The 12,824-nt window shown below is 54.3% G+C and overlaps 1 protein-coding gene across 2 annotated transcripts; it reads left to right on the top strand.

Moving 5' to 3' along the window:
- Positions 1-5,475: 5,475 nt before the first annotated feature.
- SNORC (secondary ossification center associated regulator of chondrocyte maturation) lies at positions 5,476-12,546 on the top strand. 2 transcript variants are annotated; one of them, XM_082690670.1, is made up of 4 exons: positions 5,476-5,540; positions 5,896-6,059; positions 12,107-12,289; positions 12,378-12,546. In XM_082690670.1, exons 1-4 carry the CDS (start codon positions 5,488-5,490, stop codon positions 12,485-12,487), a joined length of 510 nt encoding a protein of 169 aa, XP_082546796.1. In that variant the 5' UTR covers positions 5,476-5,487; the 3' UTR covers positions 12,488-12,546. The 2 variants fall into 2 exon arrangements, with proteins under 2 accessions (XP_082546796.1, XP_082546795.1); XM_082690669.1 differs by lacking the exon at positions 5,476-5,540 and having other exon boundaries at positions 5,797-6,059.
- Positions 12,547-12,824: the final 278 nt, after the last annotated feature.

Here is a 12,824-nt window from a genome sequence, read left to right as displayed (position 1 = left end):
GGACCCCAGAATCATGACCTGAGCTGAGCCAAAGGCAGCTGCTTAACCAACTGAGCCACCCAGGCACTCCCCCACTTTCTTTAGACTATTTTAAGAGAAGTCCTAGATACATCACTCACATATTTTAATGTGCATGGTAATGGATAAGGATGTCTTTTTTTTTTTTTTTTTTTTTAATTTAGGTTAGCTCTATATCCAGCATGGGGCTCAAACTCAAAACTCCAAGATCAAGAGATGCATCCTCTTCTGACTAAGCCAGCCAGGCACCTTGATAAGGATGCCTTTTACATGAAATCATCACATTAACAGTGTTGATTAATAATATCTAAACCCAAGTCCATACATGATTTTCTTAGATTTGTCTTGAAGGTGTCTTTTTACAAAAGTTTTGAATCAAAATCCAAATGAGCTCATGAATTGCATTTGGTGCAATCTAGTTCCTCCTCAAAAACAAAGTTGGAAAAACTGGATTATTTATCCATGGACCATCCTGTATTTTGGATTGAGCAAGGAGCATCCTTTTTTTTTTTTTTTAAGATTTTATTTATTTATTTGACAGATCACAAGTAAGCAAAAGGCAGGCAGAGAGAGAGAGGAAGGGAAGCAGGCTCCCCGCCGAGCAAAGAGCTTAATGCGGGGCTCCATCCCAGGACCCTGGGACCATGACCTGAGCCAAAGGCAGAGACCTTAACCCATTGAGCCACCCAGGTGCTTAACTATGGGCATTATGTGCGTCCTGTTGCGTCCCATCAGTCTCATCCGCAGGCAGGATTGGTTGGCTGGCCCGTTTTCACTCCCCCATTAATACCGCTCTGTTGACCATTCATGTGGCAGTTTTAACATTCCTCAGTTGTCATTGTCTACATCCTATTATTGCATTTGTCATTGAAAAGGAGTGACTTTGGGGGGAAGAGGGACCTTAATTTTGAATAATTCAAGACTTAGAACTTGCAAGAATGGTAGAACTCCAACATGACTTTCACTCCCACCTGCTAACATCTTGCCACGTCTGCTTTATCAGTTTTTCTGGGTAATCAATTTTTCTCAATAATGACTCTCCGTAACTATATATTTTTTAATGAACCAATTGGAAGCAAGCTGCAGACATTATATTCTTTACCCCTAAACATTTCAAGGTATGTTTCCTTGAAATAAGGACATTTTCTTATATAACCACAGTTAATTATTAAAGTTAGGAAATAAATGATAGAATAATTAATATGTAGGTTTCATTCATATTTCATCAATTGTTCCGCTAATATCATTTATAAGAAGGAAACCAAAAGGTGCAGGATGCCATCAATGATTTGGTTGTCATGTTCTTGAGTCTCCTCTCATCTGGAACACTTCCTCTGTCTTTGTCTTTCCTATCTTGACAATGGTGCAGGACGGTGGTTTTGTAGAATGCTCTCAATTTGGGGTGGTCTGGTGTTTTCTCAGGATTTGGTTGAGATTATGCAATTGGGCAGAAATCATACAGAAGTGATGTCCTGTCCTTGATGTATCATATCATTGATGATGTTGGTTTGAACCATTACTGGTGATGTTCATTTTAATCCCTTGGGAGCGCCTGGGTGGCTCAGTGGTTAAGCCTCTGCCTTCGGCTCAGGTCATGATCCCAGGGTTCTGGGATCGAGCCCCGCATTGGGGTCTCTGCTTGGCGGGAAGCCTGCTTCTCCCTCTCCCACTCCCCCTGCTTGTGTTCCTTCTCTCACTGTGTGTGTGTCTCTCTCTGTCAAATAAATAAAATCTTAAAAAAAAAAAAATCAATCCCTTGACTGAGGTTTGTCTTCCAGGTTTCTCCACTGTAATGATTCTTTTTTATGGGAGATCCTTTGAGACTTTATAAACATCTAATTCCTTATCAAAATTAAAAAAAAGACTTTATTTATTTGAAAGAGAGAGGGCATGAGTAGGGAGGAGGGGCAGAGGGAGAGGGGCGAGGTTAGAAGCAGGCTCCCAACTGAGCAGGGAGCCCAATATGGGGCTCGATCCCAGGACCCTGGATAACCTGAGCCAAAGACAGATGCTCAACCGACGGAGCCCCCCCAGGCGCCCCTCCTCATTAGACTTTTATCCACTAGTTGTAGCAGCGGTTGATTCTTGCTTGAACAATTAATGCTTGCCGAACTTTCCTTTTGTATTTATCTGCACTCTAAGGAAGCACTTTCCACATACACATGCATGTGCACACACTGTATGTTACAACCTGATAACATCTTTTGTGTGTGCGCATGTTGTTCATTTGGTGCCCTCCATGTTGGCTTTTGCATCCTTTCCCTACGCCCCCATCATTTTGCTAGCACTTCCTTACTTAGGCATGAGATGTTCTAGGCTCTTCCTCTACTTTTCCCTTCCCAGATTTGGAATTAGCCATTTCTCTAAGGAGTCTGCTGCTCTTGCAAGGGAGGCCGAAGGATTAGAGTCTCAGACTGTTTGAGTCTGTCTACCCAACTATCTCCATTCCAAATCAGCGTCTCACTCCTTTCCGGTCAGTGCCATAGGTTTCACCTAAGAGAATGGGCATGGCCGTGAATTCAAGACTGTGTTTCTGCAACTTGCACAAACTTGAGGCCTGGTTTGCAGCCAGTGATGCCCTCTAGCCACAAGAAATAAGATATTTCTTTAAGACTGACACAGAAGAGCTCTAGTTTTCTGATCCTGACAGGACTTTCAAAGTGAAAGCCTGAACCTGTCGTTTTCTGCGAGCGCCCAAATGCAGTAAAAAGTAGCCGGTCCATCGCACTGTTCTGTTGATCATTATCACCACTGTAAGTGTCAAGTGCATATCTACTTGGTCTTTTAAGCCTTGTCTTCAATAGCCATTTCATGCAAAAACAACCCAATAGTCTTAACACACGGTATGCCATACGTTACCGGATCAGATTTTCCGCTGGCAGTGAGGTCTTCCCTGCAATTCAAATTCCAACATGGTGGTGAGCCAAAACTCAGAAACGCATCTTCGAGGGCCTGTTTCTCAGGACCATTCCAGGTGCAAAGCTCTGTATGGGTCAGGGTCTGACCTGGAAACAGAGTTCGCTCGAGGTATTTCAGAGAGGAGAGATTTAGTGCAGGGATCTGTTTTAGGATGTCTGAAGGACCGAAGGAGCAAAGAAGGGAAGTTTGCACATAAATTGACAACCACACCTAGGCAACTGTCGTCAGCCAGGGCTGGAGAAAGATTCCCCAGAGGCTGTAGCGCTGTCGACTGAGGCTCCTGGCAAGGACACAGAGCCTGGACTTTAAACTCGATCTGGCTGCATGTGAGGCCACCACCTCCTAACCCCGAGTCCCTGATGCTCTTAGCTGTCAGAAGGCGTTACATCTCCCCTTCCCCTTGCATCTCACAGAAACGCCTCCCATTGGCAGATGCTAACAGGAAGTCAGCGAGGAAGGAAGTTTCAAGGGTCATGTGGGGACGCGACTGCCTTCTGTTGGTACATTACGTTGCAGGGCACAGAAAGTTGAGGGTGGGAGACTCGGAGCAAAAAGCCAACACAAATGAATAAACCCATGAGAAGATACTCCCTGTTAACTCTATCCCAGAAATGCCAGGTGACCGAAACCAAATACTGAGTTCCTGTTGCGTGCTAGGTAGGCACAGTGGTGCTAGGTTTTAGAAGTGCACTGGTGAACAAAACACAGCTGCTGCCGTCCTGGGATTTACAGTCACAGGGTGGGGAGAGAAAACCCACGAAGGCTTCATCTAGTGGTACCATTACCCGTATCTGACAAAAGGATGTTTATCTTGGATTCACACATCAAACAAAAATAAAGAGGTAGACCCCTCCAAAAAATGGGCAAAGAAAATTGAGCAGGTCATTCAAAAAAGAGGATATTCCTTTGGTCACAAAACATGAAAAGCTGCTCAACTGTGTTAGTCATGCAAATACAACCACAGTAAGACACTGTTACAGATCTCTCAGGATGCATAGAAAACAAAAGAACAGCAAGGACCGGTGTGGGAGAGGAGGTAGGGCAACCAGAACACACACACTGCTCCTCAGAGTAGGAACTGGAGCGAACCCTTGGGAAGACGGCTCAGCAGCATCTCCAGAAGCTACCGTCTGCCTCCCCTCTGACCTCACCATTCTGTCGTCGAATTTATAACCAAGAGAAGCTAGCGGGTCTATTCACCAAACGAAACACTCAAGAATATTCACAGGAGCCAGATTCATAGAAGTTTTAGAAGTAATGCCAACAGACACAGATAAATGGCAAAATGGACAGCAGAATGGTTGAGTGCGGTAAAACAAAACAAAATAAAGCAATAAAAACAAATGAGCTGCCACATGCAGCAACGTGGACGAAATCTCCTGGAATGTGGAACAGCAACAAAAGCCAGAAGCAGAAGTTCATACCCTATGATTCCGTTTATTCAGAGTTTGGTTGTAGACCAAACGGAAGACAGAATCGTGCTTTGGAGGTACGGATGGGGGGGTGGGGGACAGGAAGGATCCTGCTGGTGTGCTGGAAATGTCCCATATTGATTTGGGTAACATTTGCCCTGGTGTATACATGCATAAAATCTCAAGCTGTAAACCTAAGATTTCTGCTTTCCATGGTATAGGTGTTACTCCTCAGAAAATTCACCTAAATAAATAAATAAGTAAATGTGGACCAAATGAGAGTTTTATGTAAATGTAAGTGCTGAGAAGAGAGTAAGTGATGTGTTAGGTAGATGGGAGGCTGACTGATCAGAGCTGAGACCTGAATGGTGATAAGGAGATAGCCACATAATGAGCTGAGGGACTCCTTTCTGGGAGATGGGACAGCAAGTGCAAAGGCCCTGTGACAGGGCCCTGTCTGGTGTGTTGGAGAAACCTAGTCAAAACCAGTGGACTGGAACACTGTGAGCAGGGCCAAGGCAAGCCTTTAAGGTGGCTTTTCTAAGAATGTGGGGAAAGCACGAAGGGTGTGAGGTAAGGGATGCTGGCAGTATTTTCTGAGAGATTAGATAAGAGTAAGGGAGAGAGAAACTTTTGATGACTTTTAATTACGTGGCCAGGACATCTGGGAGGTCAGCAGCTGAGGTTCCACTGAGTGAGCAGGACCCACTGGAGTCAAGGTCAGTTTGGACACATTAAAGTGGACGTACTTTTTAGATACTCATGGAGCTGCTGGGGAGGCTGTGGGCGGTGGGGCTGAAGTTCTGCCCCAGACCCGGGCTGGACATAGAAGCCAGGAGCACACAGGTGGTGTTTCAAGTCTCAGGCACCCAGGAGAAGAGACAGCAAGAAGAAACAGGGCGTCTAATGGCATGATCTTTTCTGGAAAGAGACTAGAGCTGCTGAGGGTTTGGATTGAAACTGCTTTAGAAACTGCTTCAGAAACTGCTTCTGTTATTAAGAAGGTCTTGTTGAGTGCTATCTCCCCACCAGGCATTGGGAGCCCAAAAGTGAGCAGACTGTGCAGTGCTGACTGCCTAGGCTTCAGTCTCTCAAGCCAAAGCCATAGGAACTAAACTGCAGATCTCTGGACCCACCTATGACCCTCGGGAACAGAGTGCTGGGGGTATCTGTCTTTTCCAAGTTCCCTGGGTGAGTGTTTTTACACACTAAAGTTTGAGAATCTTACTTGCAGTGGCTGAGGAGTGTGTGTGTGTGTGTGTGAGAGAGAGAGAGAGAGAAAGAGAGAGAGAGAGGGAAAGAGGGAGGACTGGGGGGAGGGAAAGAGGGAAAGAGCAATTTCCTCTTTCTTTCCCTCTCGGAGGGTGGGGCTACTTTGGAGTTCAGGAAAGCAGTCCGTTCTTAAGCTCTGCTGTGTGTGTGTGTGTGTGAGTGTGTGTGTGTGTGTGTGTGTGTGTGTGTGTGTGCGCGCGCGCGCGCTTATGTGTGGGGGGCGGGCACGGTGTCCCAGGAGGACAGAGTTTGCATTGATGAAAACCCTTCCCAGCCCTTTGATACCTCCTTCCCGCCGCTGTGAAGTTAAGGAGCTCAGTCCTCGGTGTGTCCCGCTCTCCGGCCGCGCTCCCTCACAGGCCAGGATGGCATTCTGTCTGGTCCTGCGCATGGCGCTGCTGCTGCTCTCCGGGGTCCTGGCCCCAGCAGTGCTCACAGGTAAGGGTGCTCCCTTGACTCTGCTGCCACCAGCCACCCAGGGCCAAGAAGCACCGTGGGCCGGATTCTCCGTTGCCCACTGGGCTTCCCAAGAGACAGGCCACCGTTTGGGGTGATTCTGCAGAAGGCTTCTGTGAGATCGGTTGCCAGGAGTCAATGTCCTGGGAAATGCTAGCCATGGACACGATGGCCCCTGAAGCAGGGGGGTGATTTAGGGAGCAAGACCAGGGACTTCAGCAGATTGGGGGACATGGGGATTACCCCAGCATGCTGAAATCTGAAGGCTTCCAGATCTAGGAGTCAGGATAGGGCACCAGGCACAGGACAAGCAGCACAGGACAAGACCCTGGCTCCTAGGCAGAAAACCCCAGAACCCTGCTGGTTCACTTTTCAACCCTGCAAACCATTCTTCTGCTGGCTTTCTGAAACATCCTTCCAGAGTGAGGACCCAAGTACTATTCCCAGCCCAGGGAAATTTTCAGAGAGAACACAGAGCCTGAGACTCCTTAGCAAAACCATGCTGAGGACACTGGACTTAGGCTCAGTACTAAGGTCAAAATGGCCGGGTCTGGGGTGTGGTGAGAAGGAAGGTCCCAGTAGACTCAGGGTGCTGGCTCCCCAGACCTCAGCCCCAGTCCTGGGCATGGCTCTAGAGCCCTCTGCTGGGAGGGGCTGGCCCAGGCCAACTTCAAAGCCTGAGAGAGAAAAAGCACAGACAGGTCCTGGATGGTCTTTCTTCGGAAGAAAGCAGTCTCTCTTGACTGTGAGGTGGGCCAAAGGAGAAATATTTCAGGCCCCTGTGTGTATGTGTGTGTTGGGGGGGTGGTCCTGGAGCTGGAGAAAGGAGTGGGTGGGGAGAGCCCTGGAGACCTTCTCTGTGGCATGGGCTTTGGGGGGAATGTCTGTGCATCTACAGGGGTGGCACCTGGCTGCCAGCCACCTAAGTAAGCATGGCCCTGGGGAGAATTTCTGGGGGGTGAGAGGCCTGTGGGGGGGGGGGGGGACAGCCACACACTCAGACACACACACCAGGAAGAAATGATGGTGAGGCACCTGTGGGCGCACAGGCCTCTAGATGCCCTAGGAAGAAGCCCGGCTTTGCTTCTGGCTCTGTCTACCAACCGTTCCTCGGCCTCTCGGTACCTCTCCTCATCTGTAGTATGGGTGTAACTGCAGGCAGCAATTCTGCCTCCCATGCAGGGGACGGTAGGCCTGCCCAGTCTAGACACACGAGCTTTCAGGATGGGCCTGGCACCTTGGAACACTCAGGAAGTGTTGGGGAATGTGAATCAATGTCCCCAGCCCCCTTTCTGGGTGCAGGGTGGTCTTGGGGCAGAACCGCCTCTTCGAATAGGCTGGGAAAGTGCCAGCCTCCCTTTATGTGGGAGATGTGCTGGCTGGGCAAGACAGGGGCCCGGTGTGACACCCCGGGAACTGGGAAAGTGGCCTGAGTATCAGGTGGCATCTTCCATGGACTAGATCTTAGGACGGCGGTCCTTGCAGATCCCCCACACCCCACCCTACACCCCACTCCACCCCTGCCTGGTGGTCAAACTGGGTTGAGGCGAAGGTGTTGGCGCCGGCCTGCCCAGGTTCTGGGGCCACCAGGGGAGCTCCTGTCCAGTTTCTTGTTCCCTGAGTAGCCCAGCTCTTCCAGCCCAGGATGCTGGCTGGAGGCCCTGGATACACAGCCTGGGTGGGTGGGCTTTGTCTGCTGCCACAGGAATGTTTGGGGACGTGTTTGGCATCTCTAGGACCTCACCTGGCCTCACCTCCCTCCACGTGTCCTACCAGGAACAGGCGGGCCCACTCCACCCCGCAGTCTTTGGGGTTTGGCTGTCGTTCTTCCTGCCGGTCTGGGAGGGAGGATGTTTGGGAGGCTCTCAGCCACCCCACTCTGGGCTGGAAGCTCCGAGCAGGTGTGTACAAGGCCTAGCAGGCCCCTGCCTTTGCTCGGTGGGCAGGGGTCCCGTACAGGCGGGCAGGGAAGGAGTGGCCCTGTGGCTGAGGTCCGGACCCAGCCTGCTGCCCTCCCTGGTGGCTGCCCGTACAGCTACCGGAGTAGGGGGAGCAGGCCAGGCTGAGCAGGCAGGGGGCCAGGGAAGGGATGAAAAGGCCCTTCATGGCGGGCACAAAGGCTGTCTGTGAGCACGGGTGCCTGGCCTCGGGGCCCTGCGGTCAGAGCGAGTGTTAAGCAAACCTATTTACTGAAAGGCAGGGCGGCTGGAGGCGGTGGGGCTGGGGGAGAGCCCACCATGCCCGGGCCTGTGGCAGTGTCACGAGGTCCCCTACTTCTTTGGGTTCCCTTGGTTAGAGTCGCAGGACGTTGCTAACTCTGGTCCTTGGCATTTAGGTCTATCACAGCCCCCCTCAGTTCTACCTGCCTCTCGGTCCTCACCTAACTTCCCCCTTGGGGCTCACAGCTCAGCTTCCATGGCCGTCGGCTCCGTCCTCCATGACGTTGCTAGTGCCAGTCCCTCTGCCTGGCTTTCTCTCCCTCATCTCCACACCTCTTTGGATGGGCCCTCCTGCTGGCAAGCCCCCTGACAACAGCTTCCACTTAGGGGTCCCCAAGATGGATTTGGGGAGAAGGCGGATTCTTGCCTTTAAACTCTGTTTTCCCCTTTTATTGCAGTGAATTGAGAAAATACAGAGACATGTAGATGAGGATGAGCCTCCTCCTGGCTCCTGTGCCTCCTTTGCTGGAAGGGGGGGCGGCTGACTCCAGGCTGCAGTTCTGGGCGGCAGAAGCTACAGGGAGCTGGCCGGCCTTTCGGGCCCCGGCTTCTTGGGTGCCGATGAGCCTCTGGGGTCTCCCATGATGGTCAGTGACAACAAATGCAGAACACACAGACCCAACCGGCCCGAGTCCGGCCGGGGAGGCCCTGGGGCCAAGGCAGCAGCTCAGGACAGCAGGATGGCATGGTTAGCTACTTGTGTGAGCTCAGAGAGATGCGATCCAAATCCCATTTCATAGGGTGGGAAGTGCCGTCGGGGAGGGGGGAGTTAAGTCAGTCTGCTGGGGTCCCAAGGTGGGTGACAGCACGACAGAGCCAGGCTTGGGCCCCAGCCTTTTTGATCTGGAGGCCTGTGGTTTCAGCCCTTCAAGCTTTAGGGCCTGGGTGAGTGTTGCAGGGGTAGGAGCAGGGATGAGGCAGCCTGAGCCATTGTGTCTGGTAGGGAAGATCCAGGCTTCTGTGGGGAGCAGCCAAGTAAGGCTGGCTCTTTGGGGGGTGGAAGGGGAGAAGACCTGGGTGCGCCCCCAACCGCCCTGCTCAGAGGGAGGCCCCCTCTTCCCCAGAGCTGGCTCCGGGGCCGGGGGGGGGGTGTGGGGCAAAGGGCAGAGGTAGAGGCTTACCTGGGCGCTGCTAGCTCCAGGCCACTGATTCCCCTGTGGCTGCCCAGGTTGCTGGGTCTGGTACCCTGCAACCCTGTGGAGGCCTCTCTGCCATGGGGGCCAGTGGTGTGTCCACTTAACTGGGAAGACAGGCAGTCTGTCAGACCTCAGGGCCCAGCCACGGACATACTTGGACTCTTTCTCTGGCCTAGCCCCTGGGAGCCTGAGGCGAGCATGCCCAGGGCCTGGCACCTTCCATAGCAGCTATGAGGCTTGCAGACCCCTGCCCCCCCAGTCAGTGATGACGGAGACCTGGCAGGGTTATCGCCCCCCTCCTCACAGGGTGGTCTTCGCAGTTGGTGGGGGGCCAGGGAGGACCCAGACACCGGCATTTGGGTTCGGCCTCAGGCCCTGCGAGCAGGAAGCTTCCCCCACACCGTGTGTCAGGGGCCTTTTGCCCCTGGGAGATCTCCTTGGCAGGGCTGTTTTCTGAAACGGGATGCCGGCTTGGGGAACCCTTGAGGACTAGGACAGAGGTTCCTCCTGTAAGCTGAGCCTCAGAACTGATCCAGCCTAGGCCTGGGAAAGGCTGCAGCAGCAGGGCCTGGGGAGTCCTGTACAGCTGGATTGGGAAGAGATTTTGAGTTTACCTCCAAGTGGCAAGAACAATCTTAGGGAACACCAGCAGACTCTTAGAATCGCCTTCACCACATTTGCTCTTCTTCCTGTCTCTGCCTACCCACTTGAGCTATCTGAACGCTGACCACTGAAGAGTAAGCTGTGGACATCATGCCTTCTGTCCCCTCAATGCTTCTAAGAACGAGGATCTTTATATCACCAGTCAGTTTTCTCAGTGAGGACCTGGGCATTGATATGATACTGTTATCCAAGCTGCAAATTCCTACTTCCTTACTAAACCCCGTAACGCCCCCCTCCCCAGGCAGGAGTACATGCTGCATTCAACCTCCTGGGTCTCTAATCTGGAATAGTCCCTCAGCCTTCCTTTGTCTTTCTTGACCTGGATGTTTTTGAAAGCAGTTATTTTAAGACTGACCCTGAATTTGGGTTTCGCTGATGTTTCCTCGTGATTTGCCCCAGGTGGGCACTGTTAGCAGGAGAGACCCCAAAGTCCCTTTGTGTCCTCCCAGCACAGCCCCTCTCTGGAAGCCGGTGAGTTTTCAAGCAGCTTGGCTCGGGCTTGTCTGTGCCAGAGGGAGCTCTGGGGTGGGGGGCGGGGGTGAAGCCTTCGGAGAGAAAGGTGCCCCAGGGACCTTCAGGCAGGCTGGCTGGGGCTTCAGGAATGACACAACTTCCCTGGTGGTTTCTGGGGGGAGTGTATCCTGCTACTTCATCATCTGGGGGCTTCTGAGTCCCAGCAGTGCTCCTCCCCGGACCCCCCTAAGCCTTGGTTTTCTCAAAGAGAGTTCCTAGCAGCTGGAGTCAATGAGATGGTGTCCTGATGCCTGCGGAGCCCTTTCTGGGGACTGCATGGGGGCTGAGCATCCTCGGATCACAATTCAGATTAGGCACTGGGGAGCTCTGACCCTGCTAAAGCCAATAGCCAGGACTAGAGGGTGGTGGGAGCCTGGAGACTGTTTGTCATTCTGGTCTTGAACTTTAACTAGGGGGCTGGGGCCTTCTCTCTGGGAAGGATGGGTGGGTCTGGGGTTGGCGTAGTGCTGTGGGGCCCCTCAGACCAGGATCCTTGGTGGGGAGGGGAGTGAAACTGGCATGGGCCGATATGGTGGAGGTGGGGATATGGGGCTGGAGTTTTCACACAGGCCTCTCAGTGTCAGCCTGTCCCGATCCCTGCGGCCCCTGGGTACTCCAAACCTTGCCAACTCCCAACCCATGAGCAGAGAGAGGCCTCTGCACAAAAGATGCACCGGGACTGATGGGCTGATTGAGCCCCAGCCTGTGGGGGTCAGGGGGGCTCGTCCCTTTCTTGGGGCTTCCCTTACACTGACCACACACCTCTGGCCGTCCCTCTGGCCCTGTCCTGTCTGGAGACAACAATATGCTGTCATCAGTTTCTTAGGATACAGAGTCCCCTTGGGGTTTAAGCCTTCAAACATGGGGTACGTGTGAGCACTAGACCCCATGTCATGTGGGTTGTGTGGCTCTGCTCAGGCCAGGGCAAAGGAGGGGAAGCAAAGGAGGGGTTTGCCTCTCCTCCCCACCTCCTGCAGCAGCAGCCCCCTCATAGGGCTCTGGGTAGGCAGGGACCCCGTTCCCTGAAGGGAGAGTTGCCTCACCTTCCTGGCCTCTTCTCCAGGGTGAAGGCTGCCCTGCCCTGCCTTGCCGGGGCCTCTCTCAAGGGTCAGTCATCTCACCCAGGCCTACAGAGCCCAGCAGCTCAGATGAGGGTCCGCGCGGGCTGTGCTGGGAGGGGTGAGTGACCCGCTCAGGCCTTCCCGAAGCTGGGCTGCCAGCTCTGGGCGGGTGCTCACCGCTGTTTATTAGGAGAACCTGTTGGGCCCCTCCCCCTCTCCCTTACTTCTCCCCGAGCCCCCATCAGTCTGTCTTCACTGGGTTCAGAAGCAGCCTGGCCCCAGCAGAGGTCCTGGAGCCCCGGTGAAACGGAACGGTTGGTGCAGCGCTGACCCCAGAGTCCCGCGCACAGCGCCACCTCCGCAGTCTGTTCCCTGCGGAGGCCTCGTCCCTGTCGTCCCTGCTGCCTGCTCCCCAGCGCCTGTCCTTGGCCTTGCAGCCGAGGGTCCGCAGGAGCCTGCGCCCACCCTGTGGAACGAGCCCGCCGAGCTGCCGTCGGGAGAGGGCCCCGTGGAGAGCACCAGCCCCGCCCGGGAGCCCGCGGCCACCGGGCCCCTGGCCCCCACCGCCGCGCCGGGCCCCGAGGACAGCACGGCGCGGGAGCCGCTGGACCCGGGCAGCGGTAGGCGCGGCCGCCCGGGGCGGGGGCGGGGGGCGGGCGCGGGGCGGGCGCGGGCGGCGGGGGCTGACCCGCCCTCCGTCCTCCGCAGGCTCGCTGGGGCCCGGCGCCATCGCCGCCATCGTCATCGCCGCCCTGCTGGCCACCTGCGTGGTGCTGGCGCTCGTCGTCGTCGCGCTGAGAAAGTTTTCCGCCTCCTGAAGCGAATAAAGGGGCCGCGCCCCCGCCGCACGGCGCGACTCGGCTGCAACCCCGGTGGCGCCCCCGTGTCTCGAGTGTGTCCGCGCGTGCGTGTGGGGGCGAGCGGGGCGGGTGACAACTCGCAACACGTGCGTGCGGGGACCCCGCACGGCTGCCCGCGCCCCTGGCTCCCGCCGCCCCGGCCCCGCTCCTGTCCCCGAAGTGCTCAGGGCCCGCCGCCGGCGCTGGGGCACAGACTGACGCGCGGCGGGGAGCTCGGGGCGGGCGGGCAGGACAGGGATCCCAAGCGGAGCCTGCGTTGTTCGGAGGGTGGGGGCGTTTTCTGACCTGGTCATCA

The sequence above is a fragment of the Mustela nivalis genome (assembly GCF_964662115.1).
Source record: "Mustela nivalis genome assembly, chromosome: 11".
NCBI classification, from domain to species: Eukaryota; Metazoa; Chordata; class Mammalia; order Carnivora; family Mustelidae; genus Mustela; species Mustela nivalis.
Note: the sequence above shows the minus strand (reverse complement) of the source record. Positions and strands in the feature narration are given on the sequence as shown.